The sequence below is a fragment of the Aquila chrysaetos genome, chromosome 13, assembly GCF_900496995.4.
Source record: "Aquila chrysaetos chrysaetos chromosome 13, bAquChr1.4, whole genome shotgun sequence".
NCBI lineage: Eukaryota > Metazoa > Chordata > Aves > Accipitriformes > Accipitridae > Aquila > Aquila chrysaetos.
The window spans coordinates 25,338,497-25,355,895 of record NC_044016.1 but is presented as its reverse complement, the minus strand read 5'-3'; the positions used below and the strand labels follow the sequence as shown (position 1 = coordinate 25,355,895).

The 17,399-nt window shown below is 39.9% G+C and overlaps 1 protein-coding gene across 6 annotated transcripts in view; it reads left to right on the top strand.

The window, feature by feature from the left end:
* Positions 1-823: 823 nt before the first annotated feature.
* The window catches only part of SPAST (spastin), a 39,610-nt gene continuing 23,034 nt past the window's right edge, over positions 824-17,399 (top strand). The window contains exons 1-4 of one of the 6 annotated variants that reach the window (XM_030035805.2): positions 825-1,325; positions 5,411-5,494; positions 6,764-6,847; positions 12,516-12,611. In XM_030035805.2, the coding sequence (XP_029891665.1) occupies positions 920-1,325; positions 5,411-5,494; positions 6,764-6,847; positions 12,516-12,611 (670 nt within the window). In that variant the 5' untranslated portion in view covers positions 825-919. Of the gene's footprint in view, positions 1,326-5,407; positions 5,495-6,763; positions 6,848-12,515; positions 12,612-17,399 lie in introns of all 6 variants that reach the window. The other 5 variants (XM_030035804.2, XM_030035810.2, XM_030035807.2 and 2 more) reach the window with 5 other exon arrangements.

Below are 17,399 nucleotides of genomic sequence, written 5' to 3'. Positions count from 1 at the left end.
GAATTACATCATCCTTCTTGCCAAATACAGAAGAGCGATACTTAATGAACCTCACTGCATTATTTTTTTTTTCAGCGCTGACAGGTTTACAGTCTCTGTCTAATAATGGTTCTAGGTCATGAGTAGTTATTTTTTATGTTGTATATTTGTATGTTACGTGCTGATAAAATTCTGTATTTTATACAGTGATAAAATAACGAGGGTGGAAAAAGAACGAATGTGACTTGGTTTGTTTTTTTTCCCCAAATGACCTATCCATGATGTATACTCAATTACACCAGTTTCCTCCATGCGAGGAGACAGTCTGTCCTTTCGGTTACAGCGGCGCGGAGCGGGCAAAGCAGGGGAGACCGTTCTCCCGCGGCGGCGGACGGACCCCCACACGGCCGGCCGTCACGCCCCTCCCAGCTAGCGGGCGGCCGGGGGCTTCGGAAAGGAAGAAGCCTCTCCGCACCCTCCTCGTCCGCCCCTGGCAAACGGCTGCGGGCGGGGAGCGATGCCAGGTGCCCGCACCGCGTTTTGCCCGCAGGGCGGCCGGCAGCTCCAGCCGGAATCCTTAATTTTATTAAATTGCTCACGGCCTTTCCCCTCGCGGTGTTCCCGCGCGCTGCAGCCTATCGCTCTCGCTGAGGGCTGCGGCAGGCTGGCGCCGTCCAGCCGCGGCGCTGACGGGACGCGGAGCTCCCTCCCCGCCCCGGCACCGCGCGCCCCTCCCGCCGCCCCGGGGCACGCCGGGAGCTGTAGGCGCCCCGCCGCGCCGTCCCCGCCTCCCATTGTCGCTGCGGCCCGTCCGCGGCGGCGGCGGCTGCGCACTGCCTCCCCCCCCCCCCCCCCCCCCGGAGCCGCGCGAAAGGGGCGTCGCCGCCGCCATGGCCGGTTGTTGTCACTCCCTGGCAGCGGGTTATGGCGACGGCGGTGAATGAATTCTCCGGGCGGCAGAGGGAAAAAGAAGGGCTCAGCCGGCTCCAGCTCCGCGCCCCCGGCCGCCGCGGCCTCGCCCTCCTCGCCGCCCGGGCCGGCCCCCCCCGTGCCGCCGGCGGGGGCGGCGGCGGCGGCGTCCCCCCACAAGCGGAACCTGTACTACTTCTCGTACCCGCTCTTCGCCGCCTTCGCCCTGCTCCGCTTCGTCGCCTTCCAGCTCGGGCTGCTCTTCGCCTGGCTCTGCGAGCGCCTCTCCCGCGGCGCCCTCATGGCCGCCAAGGGCAGCAGGGCCGGGGCCGGCGACGCGCCCGAGCCCGGCGGGGCGCCCGAGACGGTGCGGGCCTGCCACAAGCGGGCCTTCGAGTGCATCTCCATGGCGCTGCGCATCGACGAGGACGAGAGAGGTAGGGGAGCGCCGGCGGCCGCCCCGGGCTGCGCGGGGTGGGGGGCGGGCAGGGCCTCTCGGCCGTGCGCCGGGGGGGGGGCCGGGGCTGCCGCTTTCAGTTGAAGACCAAACCAAACCAAGCCCGCTTACGTGAGAAATACGGGTTGCGAAGGATCTGTGCGGGAGGGTGAACCGCGCGCCGGTGCCCGCATGCGGTTAAGGGGCTTTGCCCCCCCGCCGCCGCCCCCGCTGGGTCCGCCCCTGCCTCGCCGCAGCCGGCAGGCGCAGGCTGGATCAAAAACCTGCGGCTCGGGCTAATTTCCCACGCAAAGCAAGTCTTTGTATCTCGCTCTAACAACTTTAAAGTTTTTGATGCGGAGGTCTGGGTGAGGCGATTAAAAATCGGGGGGGGGAGTGGTGGTTGGTGGTGCGACTGTAACTAGCTTTCAGTTTAACCAAGCCAGCCGGATAACAAAAGCAGCAGTGACAATAATAAAGGTGCATCCTTTAACGTACTGTCTGAAAAATGATGGAAGAAGTGTTGAAGGGAGTCTTCAGGAAACTTGGCTCCCAAACTGCTCGTTTGGAGTCGTCTGACTTCTAAGGAAAGAAATATTTATGCGTATTTTGGCAATTAAAAAAAATTTTTTTTTTCTTAAACTGTTTGACATGCTTGCTCTTAAGAAATCTATCACTATGTGACTAGAAGACCTTAAGGAGGAATTTTTTTTTTTTTTGTCTAGAGGATTAAAAAAAAAAAAAAAAGGCAATTGCTAGTGCATTTGACTTAGCCATTTATTCTAAATGCAGCAGCACAACTCTGTCAGCATCCGAAAGGTAGTCCTTAGGGGCATGCTGTGCTAGGTTTTAAAATTCTCTGGAAACATCAGAATACCTTATTATACCCTTTCAGTTGAGCTTTAGTGAAACTGCTGCCCTAGAGAAGGAGGTTAAAAACATAGGAACAGGCCTTCAATAGAAGCTACATGCTGAGAGCACCATAAAAGCAAGGGATGTGTCTTGCTTTGCATTGACAGTTTGGGAGTGGCAGTGGTAAGTAAGCTCTGGGAGAAAAAAACCCACCATGTGCAGCAAGGTTAGTTCAGAACAGCTGTACAGCGTAAGAGCATTAAGGGTCATGGGAGCAAAGCATGAAAGAAGGTGAGGTAGCTTAAAACTTCAGTGGTGTTGGTGAGTGCTCTGTGAAGAGTAGCCAAGGCTGAAATTATCAGGTGCCTGTTCCGTTGTTGTGGCTTATAACTGTTGGTGGTTTGAAGGGTAAGCCTTCAAATACCAATTTTAATCATGGACTTGCTTTATAGATATTTTTACAGTTGTCATATATGAATTAGCTGCACAGGTCATACATTTAGTAAGAAAAAAATCTTTGCTGCTAACACAAGCAGTTGCAAAGCTGTTACAACCCCGCAAATGCAATATTAATTTCACTGAGAACTCACTTTAATACACAGATTTGTTACTTGCGTATCTGTTTTTACTGGAATACATGCATACCTTTGAGTTTATTTTATATGTAAACAAGTGGGGTTTTTTATGACTTCCAACAGAAGACAATTTATGAGGCATAGTATGTGAAATGGTTAGGATTTCTAGATTGCCTAATATCCTGTTAATCATAGAATCATTTAGGTTGGAAAAGACCTTTAAGTATGTGGTGTTTTTGCTGTTCTGGAAGCTATGCATGCTTCAGTAATTACGATAGCACTTCTAGTAATTTTTATGCTTCTGAATTATTGGGGAAATTGATATTCTTGTTTTGGTATTTTCAAAATCAAGCTTAACATCTTTTCCTGGGACTGAGAAGGCACACGTGGTGGGTGACCCCAGCCAGCAGCTAAGCATCCATATAGCTACTTGTTTACTCCCCTCAGTGGGACAGGGGAGAGAATAGGAAGAGCAAAAGTGAGAAAACTTGTGGTTCAGGATAAAGACACCTTAAGTGAAGGAAAGAGGTGGGGGAGGAGACGAGTGATGCAAAGGCAATTGCCTATCAATGCCCAGCCAGTTTCTGAGCAATGGCTGCTTTGGAGGACAGCCCCCAACCTGTTCTTCCTCTACCCAAGTTGTTACTGCTGAGCATGATATTACATGATACGGAATACCCCTTTGGCCAGTTTGGGTCAGTCAGCCTGCCGGTGTCCCCTCCCAGCTTCCTGTGCACCACCAGCCTACTCACTGGGGATTTAGAGTCAGAAAAAAAGAAAACCTTGGGACTGTGCAGGCTGTTCAGCAATAGCCAAAATGTTGGTGTGTTATCAACACTGTTTTAGTCACAGATCCAAAACACAGCACCACAGGGGCTGCTATGAAGAAAATTACCTCCATCCTAGTCAGATCCAGTACAGAAAATCAATGACTTCTAAGGAATGTAACTTTTTTTGGTTGTGCTTTTAATGTCTTAATCACTGAGAACTAGTAAACTGTTCTGTGTGGATTCGGAGCACTACCTTTGCAAACAGCTCGGTAAAAGGTGGACGTGAGGTTTTAATGATGACCTTGGCATGTTTGCAACTGCTCTTCGGAACAGCAAAGCAATTCAGGCAATGGCAGAGGTGGCTGGAATCATCTCTAGTTTGATTTCTAATAGCCATAATCAGCACTAGATTTACACTGCAGTTGAAACTGTTTCTATAGGTGATGGGGAGAAGCTTAAAGGAAAAAAGGCTACAGAGAGGATCAAAGTCACTCGGCTTTGATGATTTAATTTACCTAGCTTTGTCCTTAACAGTCAGGATATATGAGGCTGGTGGAGAAAGGGCAGTAATAAAATGATTCCCAAGGTGTGTGAGGTACCTGACTGTAGGTAGGTGCTGCTCCTGTGGTTTGTGTCGGTAAGAAGAGCAAAGCGTTGAATTACCTGCACAGGGTAACTTGCCAAATGTTATTAGAGGATTTTGCATCTGGAGAGGAGCAAGAGAAAACCCTTAAGAGGATTCTAGAAATGTATTGAAATATTTTTACTGGCACTGAAATTTGCTAGAAAACAGGTTTGAGACTGAAGTTATCAAAAGACTTGAGTGCAGAAGCAACACAATCACTGGTAACTGGCACTTAGGAATAGTTTTGTGAAACGTTATCTCTTCTGAAACTAGGGTAATGATATCTGAAGGTTTCATTCTAGGCATTTTTGTTTTTTCTAGCATTAGCAGCTTCTTAATGCTAATCAGGTTTAAATTTTAATACCTAACATGCAGTATTCCTGTGTGGAAAGGCATGCTTAGTGTGACATAGCTACCTTGCAAAAGTATGTTTCCATATGCAGGCAAGTATCTTTTTAATGCAGAGTATTTATAGAAGGGGAGCAATATGCAGTAGATATTTGTATCTCTTCAATGGGTTATTTGCTGTCACGGTGTCAGATAGTATAGGTTAGTCCTAGGCATGTTCATGGTTGTATTTGCTGTAATATCCATGTAGGACCTTGTTGGTACAGAGTCATACTCTAATTCTACGTGTGTTGTACTTCATGTGAAAGTTGACATACACCTGCAATACAGCAGCTTCATGATAGGATGAACAAAGAAATACCTCCATGACAAATGAGCTGATCTGTACAAAAGTCAACCGGAGGAAAAGTGTCTCTTGTCTCACTCGTGTAGTATCTTAGACTCGTTGCTTTTCTTCTTGAGTTTCTGAGCTTCTAGTGTTACTTTGGTATTGGCTAACACTGGAAGATTAAGAGGCATGTCTCAGTTTGATGTTCCAGAAAGAAAAACTGTTAATTTCACTATTTCTGTTGTAAATGAATATGTGTAGGGTAGCTTTTTTACCTTTTGGTGTGTGGGGTTTTTTGTTTTGTTTTGTTTTTTAGGGGACTAATCTCTTTAAGATGGATGGAGAAGTATTCCTGAAACAGGCAAAAGTGATTTGAGGCTGGTGTAGTACCTGTTTTTAATAGAAAAGCTTATTTGAAACTAAGTAGATGTAAAGTTGACAGTGTCCCTTTAAGTTTTTCTTTAAATCATAGGATTTTGTTCAAGTATCTCTTCCCTCCTCTTACTTTTTTTACACAGCATTATATGGAACCATTCCTAAGCTTTAATTCATTACAGAAAATAATGGGTTCACTTCCTTTTTAAGCAGGACAAAAGGAACAAGCTGTTGAATGGTATAAGAAAGGAATTGAAGAACTGGAAAAAGGAATAGCTGTCTTAGTAATTGGTCAAGGTAAGCCAGTTTTGAGTTTTGTGGAAAAGATTTTGGTTTATGGCTTCTTCAAAGTGAGGAATCAATATTGCTGAATATGGTAGGTGCTAGGAATGGTCTGCTGTATGAATTCATTCATAAGAGTGTTTCTTATTCCTGTTTTAGCTGTAGGTGGACACTGGTCCATTTCTGTGTTCTACCTTAATGGTCTGATCTATAACACATGCAAATCTTGCTCCAAGTATTTTCAGACTATCCAAAATCATAAGCAGTTCATGAAAATTCTAAAGTAAAACACTTGATTTCTTATATAATGGGAATGCCAAAATACTGAGTTCTGATTTGATTTGCCAAAGTTGACAGTTCATGTTCTCACTTACACAGAATTTCATATTCCCTTCAGTATAACTAAAAAAGAAACACCCCAATTTGGCATGGTCTAGCATTGTGTTTCTGAATAGCTTATGCCAAAATAGCTGAACATTTCCAACAAAGGAAGCCATCTGTGTATATGGAAACATTTTAAGCTGTAGTGTAGAAGCAGGTATGTACCATAGAGAAATAGGTATAGTGAAGGACTCAAAAGTAATAATATAATAGTAACAACCCAAGCTCCCCACCCTCCTGAAACCCCAAACCTGTAACTGCTTTTGCAGACTGCTATTTTGTTCCTCAGCTATGTTTAGAAATGTTTGAACAGTGTGTGGTGACATGTTACTTATGCAGCAGTACCAGTGGCATTTGATACAACCCATCTAAATTGCACAGTTAAAAAAAAAATAAAAGCTTGACTTGAACAGATATTATTTTTTAGGAAGTGGTGATATTAATGTCTGTAATTCTGTGTGTTTTGAAATGTAAAGGGACACAGTCAACTGAATTTAAATCTCTTAATTTTGCCAAAGTGAATTATTTCAAGTTGTACTTGCCTCTCAGTCACTTTTCAAGCTTTTTAAAAATCTTTTTTTTTATTTGACTTCTGTTTAGAAAAATGCAGTGACAAAGAACATATATTAGGTCAGCATAAAATGTTAGAGAATATGCAAAGCAGTGCTTGGGTTCCCACTGCTCTATGAGCAATAATGTAAAGCAGATAGTGTCAACTAACTTTAAATTCTTGATTAAATAGAAAGCTCTAGGATTTTTCCATTAGTTTTGCAATGATGTTCTTTAGTGGAGGGGGTAGGTAAGGGGTGGGAGGAAAAGGAGGGAAGGCTGGGTGTCAGTATTTTAGCACTTTAAAAAGTTAATTTGCCAGATTGTGTTTTAACATTGATTTTTCTTTATAAGGTGATCAGTGTGAACGGGCTCGACGTCTGCAATCTAAAATGATGACAAATTTGGCAATGGCCAAGGATCGCTTGCAGCTTTTAGGTACCAGTTACAATTCATGACTTTGGAAAGTTTGTCGTTATTCGCACAACTTCATGTAATGCATTCTTCTAAAATACGGCTTTGACTTTTAAAGCGAAGGTGTCATTATCTGTGTAGGGTCTCTTAAGTCTGGTTTTTAGTTGAGAGTAAGTAGTATTTTTTCAATGCTGTTGATGGATTTTGAAATTGGAATCTCATGACCCACTTGCCTATGCCTTAAGAAATTGGTGTAAAAGTAACTGAGAAGTCTTTATACCATAGCACGCTTGACTCATAAACTGAGGAAGTCTCGACTAACTCTTGTTGGAGTTAGTTTAGGTTTGCTGTGTTAGAGCTTTAGTAAAACTTACAATATATTGCTGATCATGAATGCTAAGTGTGCCTTCTGTGTAACTACTTCATGTTCTGTTAATTCTGTTGTCACTTACGTAATAATTCTACTGATTATTGGTATGTACTGTAATACTAATTCTTTAGCATTATGTAGACCATAAGGTTGTGAAATCCTAATTCTTGTAATTTTTATCTAGTGGTGTTCTATTTTAAGACTAGCAGGTAAGATCACTTCTTTTCAGAAGCACAGTTTTAGCTTTATCAAAATTAAGTGCTGTATATGAGCTTTTAATGGACAGAGTAAAACAGACAGGATTGGAAATGGCATCTTCCTGTGCATGATAAACAGGCAAAAATTCCCCCTCCTCATCAAACAACAAATCCACAGCTTTGTGTAGTGCATCCTCTAAATTGAGTTTTGGAAATGCTTTCAGTTCAGGCAGTAAAATGAAAATAAAGATTTTTTTTTTTTTAATTGCTCTTTAAGGGAGAACTAACAAATGTACTTGAGTTCAACTTGTGTATCTGCAGCTTTAATCTTGCGCTGTGTTGTTCTGAGTTCTACTAATTCCCTCTTCTAGGAGCGTATAGAGCAGACGGGAAAACTCATGTTCTTTTCTCCTCTTACACTTTGTGATTCTGTGGCTCTGGCTGGTGATTGACAGGGAAGTTGTGGCAACCACAAGAAAGTGAATCCCTTTTGTTTCCCTTGAGTTCCTGGTGTCCTTAGTTCTTTTTGGAAAAAAAAAGTGAAGGGAACATGGGGTGAAAGAGGCTTCCAGCTTCTATGCTTTATTACGGGTGTTTGTTGGTAGAACCTTAGTATGTGCAGATATTTCTACTCATTAGGGTTAAAGGCTGTCTTCTAGAGGTGATATAAACTAGTGAACAAAAGAGTGAAAGTGATTACATGCTAACAGCCTTTGATAAGGTCTGGCTTGTTGTTGACATCCTTAATTGCAAGTAAGTAGGATTTCTTTAAAAATTTGCTGCTGTTTGAACCTTGAAGTAGCAATGTCTGTATTTTGTGGGTAGTGCTTCATCCTTGCTTGTGTTATTGTAGTAGCACTTGCGATGTTGATAAGCTGATTGCTTGCTTGCGGTGCTCTGATTGAGAAGATAAAAAGGGTAAACACTGCAAAAAACCTAAAGTTGAAGCCAAGCTGGTACATTCATCTCTACTACCAGAATGTGTGATTGCATGCTGTTTTACAAACATTCATGTGCTTCATTCAGAGTGCATATTGAAAGGTAAACAGAATAGTGTTTATTGCATAAGTTGATGTCAAATATGATTTTATTTTATTTTTACTTTGAAATTATTAGAAGTTTAGTACTTTCTTCTACTTAGGTTCTTGTTCAGTTTGCACTAAGGATCTGCCTCAAACAATGTACCTAAGAGCAAAAATTGGACAGAAAGGAGCAAGTGAAGTCATCTGCCCTTTAGGAAGGAAAAAGATGTTGTTTGGAGAGATATTCAAATGGATTAAAATCCCTGCAAGCTTCATCATTATGGATCTATTTGAGTAATATTTGTTACAGCATCTAACAACTTTCAAGTATTGACAACATCTGTTTCTATTACTTTATATGTCCTTTTGCATGGATTTTGTGGAAATGTAAGGTAATCTAGAGTTGAATTTCATGTGCAATTCTAAACATAACTTTTACTTGTTACTTATAGTGACAGATATTTGGAAGCTTTTAAGTGGTGTAGAGATGCTTTTGTAGTTGAACTAAAGCTGAAGCTGTTAAGGTTCAATAAAGTGATTTTTCCTATGAATCCAGCTCTTAAGATCAAACAGTAAGTGTTTTCCTCTAGCCCTGTGGAATTTTTCCATTTCTTAAGGGAGAATAGGTAAGTCCTTCATTGCATTAACTGGCAGGATAAAACAGACCTAAAGTAGACAATAATATCAATTATTTAATCCTGCTGGCTAAACAGAGATGTGATTGGAGACTGCCTAACTGAAATGCCATCCAGTCAAGCCAGTTACGTTGGTAATAAATAGAAAGTGAAAATTAAATCAAATGGTTTATAAGTGTCCCTTAAAAGTGCCCAGTCCTTTGATTTTTTTGAATGCATTGGATCGTCAGTGTAAGTTTAAGTTGCACGACACCACTGATGCGGGTGTTTGACACCGCTGATGGGAGTGTGATGTCTGATTACACCTATGTATTATCACCATGTGTCTTCATACCACTGATGCTTTTTAATGTTCGACCAAGAGGATGTAGCTACTTACCTTGGATATTGGCTTTATCATTTTGAGCCCTGTTTTCATCTTGAGTCTAAATTACTCTATTGTATTCTGTTTAAAGCTGTACTATGACAGCCAGATAGCTGAAGTTACTCCAGGTGTGTTTCAGAGCACCTCAAGGTGACTCAATCACTTTGACAGTCCAGTGACAATATTGAGTTGTGCTAGCTGTTAGGGGACTTCCGAGTTCTACCATTTGAATTAGTGGCAGGCCCTGTTTAGGGGCCCAGTTTAGGGTGTGTTAACTGTGCAGTTATTTAGACGAGTGGATAAATCTTGCTCTGGTTGGTCTTCATAGACCTGATCTCTCCTGGATGACTGATGACACATGTTAGAATCATTGTATTTGATATATTTAGAATCAGAGGAGGATATTAGTTTCCTACAATCGATAGATAAAACTCAGCAGTTTGCTGTTCCTAAGATAGATAACCACAATGTCCAGTGCAGCACTGTTCAATTCTAATATTATCCATGTGTTGTAGCAATCTGTGTTCTCCCCTTTCAGAGAGACTTTCTGTAGGGGGACAGACTTCTGTCAGCACTAGTGCCATTCTGTGTGCTATGTGTAGCTTCAGTATTTTGGTTGAAGGATGCACATGGCACATAATTAAAATAACTTTCATCAGTATCCTCTTTGGTAATAATTCTGCCCGTGTATAGACATGGGCTTCAGTGGACACCTTTTGGGATTATTCCGCTTTCTTGGAGGTCTTGGTGTTTTTGCTTCAGGCTTGTGTTACAGGGCAATGTTCTTTTTTGTTAGAAATCAGTTACTTTGTACTCAAAGTCTAGTGTTGCCTAAATAAGACAGCAGCTGCAGTGGTTTATTTGGTAGGTTTATGTCAACATGTATCATCAAGGAGAAATAATGAATGGGATTCTGCAAACTTTTTTTCCCCCCCTATGTCTGGAGACATAGGGAAAGCATTTAGATGGAAGGTGATAGGGTGTCCTGTTAGTTCCCTGGAACGATATTTAATAGCTCAATTTATTTTCATTGTTCCAGAGGGCTCTACAGCTACACCGTCTCTCAAGAAAAGGCGTACATTTGCTTTATGTAGTTTTACAAGCACTGTTAAAATTATGTGTTAATACATAATGTGATGGGAAGACAGTGTGCGAACTGAAACTGGACAACAGTTGGATTACATTTTTTTTGTTGCAGTTTTGGAGTTCCTGTGTATGTGGAACTTGCTAAGCCATTGATAATTGTGGTAAAACGCCAGCCTCAAACTGTAGTGTTGAAGCAAATAGCAGCATTTCCTGAATTCCTGCCCAAGCCAGTTGATTTTATTATGGTCACTCACTAGAAAGTTCTTTAAGTTCAGAAATGTTCTCCAAAACTTAACTGATTATCTAATATCTTACAAAGTCTATTAATACTAATTTTGTTTTCGAAGCTTCTCTATGTGCTTTCCATTTAGATTGCATGCACTGGGCAGGGAGTAGACTATTCTGCTGTCTCCTTCGGTAGTGCTGCGCCCACTAAAATAGTACACTGTGTTTGTGGTCAGTCATACTAACAGGACTTTTCTTAGACTTCTTTAGAGGGAGGTTTCTTAGGGTAACTTCTTGCAAGTTACAAAGCTTGTGGTTAATTGTAGGCTGTTCTTGTGTGACTGACATTTTTTTTTGCTTTACTGTACTTGACTCTTCATTGCTTTCGATTTAAAACAAAGAAAACCTTGGATGCACGTACTAATCTTGAACTTTAGCTTTTGACATTTGCCTGTGGCTACTAAGTTTTCACTCTAAACTGCATCTTGTTCAGTCTGGATATTATTATTAAACCATCACTTAAACTATTGGGTCTAAAGATACTTTTCGGGGAGGTCAAGTGGTGAGTGATGAGGAGCAGGCAGAAGAAGAAAGGAATGAAGTAGAAAGACTGGAAAAAGATCTGTAATAAAGAAGTGGAATCAAGGAAGTTTTTACACCTGTTGGTTGTACAGTCTGCAAACTCTGAATGGCAATTCTTCCTCCAGTTGGGGCATTTATGAACTTGGGTGTGCACATTTTCAGTAGAATTCAGCTTCTTTTGCAGTCTGTGCTTTCATGTTGCTGGAGGACATCACTCCTCTAGTTGGCCATCTCTTTTCCTGCAGCTTCTTGGTACTGTTATCACTTGGGGAAGAAGAGGAAAGAAAAGGGGGGGAGGCTGACAATGTATGCCTTGCATCCTTACAACTGTGTTTTGTTTTTATAAAAAAGGGGTGTGGGTGTGAAATAAAGGTAGGAGAGGCTGTAAAGTGCCCCAAAAGTAAGGTCTGGAGGTTTTTAACTGCAGTGGGAAGAGCAGGAGTGGTAGGTGAGCTGCAGAGAACAAATAGTCCCAAGACTTAATTCTTGTTTTGTGTCGTTTGCAGCCTTACACCTCTTTGACTTATGCTTTGGCTAGTTTATCATGACTTCTTAGAGTTAATTTCTTTCTCCTTAATCTTTAACCTTATAAATCTTGTGTTCAGATGTTTCTGAAGTTAATCCTCTTAAAGAACACAGCTTGCATGACAATCGTATTGATTTAATTTCAAGGCAATTATATTTCTAAATAGAGATCTCGAAAGGCATCATCATAATGTATATATGGTGTTTTGCTTGAACAGTTGAGATTTCTGTAAAATGTTGACTGGCTGTTACTAAAGTGAAACATTTAATACGCAGGAAAGTGATGACTCTTTGCAGTTTGTCAAAAGTAACACCTTGGGGAGGACATTTAGAAATGGGTTATCAACACAAATATTTAGTAAATGAAGTTGAATTAATCCTGACCATTGCTTTTGAGAAGTAACTACAATCACTAGACTGGAAAGATTGTTGTAATTAACTCAGCTGTAAATGGCTAGTTTTAAAGCTGTTTTCAGTCATGCTCATACTGACAGAATTTTCTTACAAACTTGCTAAACATGTAGAATAGATAGAAATATTCCTTTTATCTTTAACCCTGTATCAAGTATAACAAAGCCAAACTTGACATTTGTGTGTTCAACATACATAAATTTTCTTGGTTCATTTTTATTTTTTGTTTGTTTATTTTGTCCTTTTTCCTCCCTTCCCCTCTGTCTACTATGTAGAGAAGCTGCAGGCAGTTTTGCAAATTCCCAAGCCGCAAATGGAGGTCTATAATGACAGTACTAACCTGGCATGCCGCAATGGACATCTCCAGTCAGGTGGGTTTGGTTTTACCAGCGCCTATTGAGGGGATGTCTCTCAGTTTTTGGTGTATTACAGGGGAAAATATGTGATACTATGTTCTGGCCCCACCAACTTTTAAAAACATTGTTTTATATTTCTGTTTTTAAAGGCTTTATACAAAATACATTCCATCCTTTCTATGACTTTCACAACACTGTTATTTTGTAGTATTAGGTTCTCTCTTACAATGACTGTCTTAGAATCCAAAACTATTTACTAAGACAATATTTTAGAAAATACTTCTCGTTCTATTCTTAAAGGAATTAAATTAAACCTGTTTTCAAAATTGTCAAAGTCAATATAGGATATGTAGGTTATATATTGTGCCTATATAAGTAGTTCTTCCTTTATGATAATGTGAGAGTGAATGTGCATTTGCATTAAGCTGCTTTAAATTTCAGGGTTTTTTACTCTGAGAAAGTGATACATGATTAAAACAAGGGGGAAAAAACGCAGCTCTTGATTTTTGTCAAAAAAGGTTGTTTTTATCCTTTGCCAGAAGACTGCACCAGGGATACTAAGAAGTAAACTTGTTTGTCTATACACAAGTAAAATTACTGCGAGGTTTGTGAATTGTCTTCAGGGAATGTTTTAAGCCAGCAGTAAGCTATTGTCACAACTGTGCTCTCAACTGATAATTCATACAGTAGACTATAATGAGGTTAAATAGAGAGCTAACGAGCAATGGAATTCATAAAGCTTGTCTACTGAGTCAAGAGCAGTATTTGGTTTTTAAAGTAACTAAACTTGAAACTTAGTGTAAACCACATGCTTCTCTTTTTTAGCTCCATTTCTAGTTCTGAAGTCATCTTACTGTTTGGTTTTATTCTTCCTAATGTATGAGAAGTCAAAGTAGTGGAACTATGTCACATTAGGCACCTTTAGATTGCTGTATGTGTGGTATTTTTGTTAACTGCATTTATCAAAAAGCCGTAGTTAAAATGGCTCTTCAGTATAAGTTCCTGTGTAGACTGAGCTTGAGAACGCTTTACCTTAAATGATCCGGTACAACTCTTGTCTTTTTACCTGCTTGGCTAGTGATTGAATGAACAAATACATACATACACGAAAGTTGATAACATGCTCCATCTGATTTGATATGAACAGCTTTTTCTTTAAACTCTTTCCTTTATATGTTTTTGTGCCTTTTCCTCAATGTATCTCAGAATTGGATGCTGCAAGAGAAGGTTAGACTGAACGTTCACTCTTAAAACTGTTAATTTAGTTGCTTAAATCTGTTAGTAACAAAGCATAGAATATCCTTTGGCATCTACTGGAAATGAAGAAACATTTTGCCAGGTTTGTGGCAGATGTTCTTATTTACAGAAATTCCTGGAGCAGGAGGTGGTCACTGTTGGTAAACTTGTGGAAATTGGTATTAGTCAATTTACCCATTTGGAGTTATATTCCTGGTGACTTACAGAAGATGGATAACTGAACCACTTCTGCAAAACTGTGGAGGAAAGGGTAGTGAAACAACTGCAAAGGGCTGTGGTCTTCTGGGGATGCTTTTTTCTGAGGATGTGTCTTCCAACTTTCTGAAAAGGAATGCAGGCTAACGGAGAAACTTTAATTTACCAGGCTCAGTGGGATCTGAGAAGAGACAGAAGAACTAAAGAGCAGGTCATAAAAAAAAAGTTAGGTACCAAGCATCTAGTGATTACTTTGAACAAGACTGCAAGAGGCTTGTTCCTATTGCTATTTGCATTTATATTGCCAAAGGTAAACTTTAGATTCATAACTTGTGGAAGTTAGTACCCAAAGTACTGAACTTCTCCTGCAGCTGTGGGGTAGTACCTGATAGTACCAGGAAAGTCAGCCTATTAATCATCTGAATGTCATCTGAATTTCTTAATTGGCTGGTGCCTATGCTCACATGCTCACTCTCTCTCTCACACTCTCTCTGTCTCCTTTTTTGGGGGGTGGGGGGAGGGAGTACTGTTTGTAAGATGCTGGTGCTACACTTTTTTTCTTAAAAGTACTTCCTTTATATGTGTTGTAATAAAGATGTTTTTTTCACCTGGGCACCAGTGATCATTTAAAAACACGAAGTAGATGGCAAATTTAGAAAACTGTACAAAATCAGCTTGCAGGCTATTTGAGATAAGAGGGCTGCTGTTACTGAAAAAATAGAGGTGCTGCAGAGGTACTGAGCCACAGGGCTCTGGCATAAGTTTCATTTTTCTGTCTACATGAAGTATTACTGGGGCTTTTGCCTAATCAGGCTGGGCTTTTTAAAAGTCCAGGATTTTATGAAGTGTGAAATATCGTCATTCGTAGTTTTAACATCAAGAAAGTGCCTTTTTGCCTGTTCTTTGGTCAAAAAGTGCTTTGCTTTCTTTCATTTGCCTTTGAAGGCCTAAGTCTTTAAAGATGTTTTTGTTTCTTAATTCTGTCTGATATTCTGTTCTCACAGCTATACTGCACATTTTTTATACTTCCAAAATGTTATTGATTTGAGATTCTTCCTTCCAAGATACTACGTGTCAGCCTTTCACACTATTTTACTTGATTCTAGCACAAATGACTACCTATCCCTGTCATCTTCATTCATAGTTTCTTAACTTACCTGAGTAGCTAGAGATTTTTCTTGAGAATTTATCTGATAGATTTATAATGAGGTTTTATAAGACCTTATTACACCGGTATCACCTACCCTTCAGTTGCAGAAGGCTACACAGTAACTTGTCTCAAGAGTAGTAACAAGTAGCCTTGACCCAAAACTTTATTTTCAAATACATATTTATTGTTCAATATCCATCACTCTTATTCTCATAGCAGTCTTAAATTAGATGTAAAATAATTTAGCTGTTTGCTTTTTTTCCTCAGACATGCATGTTTCCCTTTGCATTGTAGGTTGTTGGGTTTTGTTTCTAAACTAGCTTGGGAAGTAGATGATGCCTGTCTTGCCAAAGGCAGTGTTAATGAGTTTTATGAACTCACTTACTGGGCATACAATACTGGTAGTATTACAGTAATTCCAGTGTACCATTTTACATTTAATGTGTAAATCTCAGCATGATATACGATCAGAGAAAACATTACATATCTCTTTCTTACTGCAACATTAGCACTGTGCAAGTAGCTCGTATTTTATCTCAGTTTTCACTTGGAAGTATTTGCTGGCTTGTCTTTAATAGTAGGCATATATTGGCAAAGTTTTTCAAGTTGCAAAAATTCTACTCTTAATACTGAAGTTTTTTAAGGAATTTCCCAAGTAGAAGAACAAGCAGCAATAAGATCATTTTTAACACCATAATTTGGCCACAGTAGATCTTTGACACTGCTCTGTTGGTTCAGAAGGAGAACAACCATCCTGGATCTGTGTAGCTGTGCTACCATTCAAAACATGGACAGGCCCTTGTTAGTTGCTGAAGTTTTCTGTTAGGTAGTTTTTATTACTTGAATGTACCTACTTGAAAAATCTGAATATAGTCTTCGAAGGAATTACTATTTTGGGGGCTATCGTGAATGGTAATCCTGAATAACTATTGGTCTTTCAATTGCTTCATGTATTTTGCTATGCAGTATTTGCAGAAACTGTATAGCTAAGCAGTTTAAAGATTTTTTTTTTTTTTTTTTAATGAAACTACGTACATAAAGTTACGGACGATTTTAGACTTGCGAATTTTTTTTTCCAACATAATTTTCTTGATGATTTTTAAGGTTTCACAACTAAAGGCTGGAAACTGTTCTGCAATACTGGAACTGCTGCTGCTAACTTTAAACTGTTTTTTTGATGCTTAAGAAGTTATAAAACAGCAGAAACTTGTTCATTAAGGTGCGCCTTAATTGAGTTTTACATGCACAAAAGAAAATATAATTGGTTTGCTTTTTAGAAATACAAAGCATGGTGTTATCTTTATTAAATAAATAAGCTAGAGCTGCATGTTTCCCAGATTGTTTCTGTTTCCAGGTGTGTAGTACAATCAAGTTCCTCTTAAAGCTGTTCAAACATATCCTTACTTCACTTTACCTTTAAAAACAGTTAAATATAATAAATGCATTTTAACATTTCTTTCTGTAAGGGAGTCTGAAATTGGGCACGTGTGTCTGCAGATTATCACAATCTAACCAGCAGAAAACCTCAGACAAAATTTTGCTCCTTACTTGTTCGTAATTTGTTTGTTGTATTTATATTTGAATGACAGAGTAAAATTGCAGGGATGCTTTCAGGACCAGATAATTATTACTTCTCTGTGATCTAGTGGCGTTAGCTTGGAGCTTTGAAGTAAATTATTCTCTGCAGTCAAGAATTAAGAGGGTAAAATCAAAATGATCAAGCCCCTATTACTATCCTATAAGTATATATGAAGTAGAAAATTGAATTGTTCAGTGTTTCAAATACACTTGAAAAAATACCATGGTCTGTCTTTGTGATTAGAATGTATTTTAGGCACTTCCTACTGTTTTGTATGGAATGGTGAAACATTTGGCAAAAGGCTGCTGGAGATATTACAAAGGTTTTAAGGCCACTTGCAGCATATTTTCCGTCTTTCAGCAGATGACAAATACAAATGGATAAGAAATGTGTTTTTGGGGGGGTTTTGCATTTGTTACAGCAAAATAAATATTTTTACATAATGAAATAATAGGGGCTATCAGTCTGACAAGAGCGATACATGTGTTCTTAAACACTTCACTCTTTAGAAACAGGTATACCCTGGATAAACTAATTCTGACAAGTTTGATCACATTTTTATTTGCTGCTTCAATGAAAATTTGTGTATAAAATGAAGTTTCCCTCTGGACTTCACACTGAA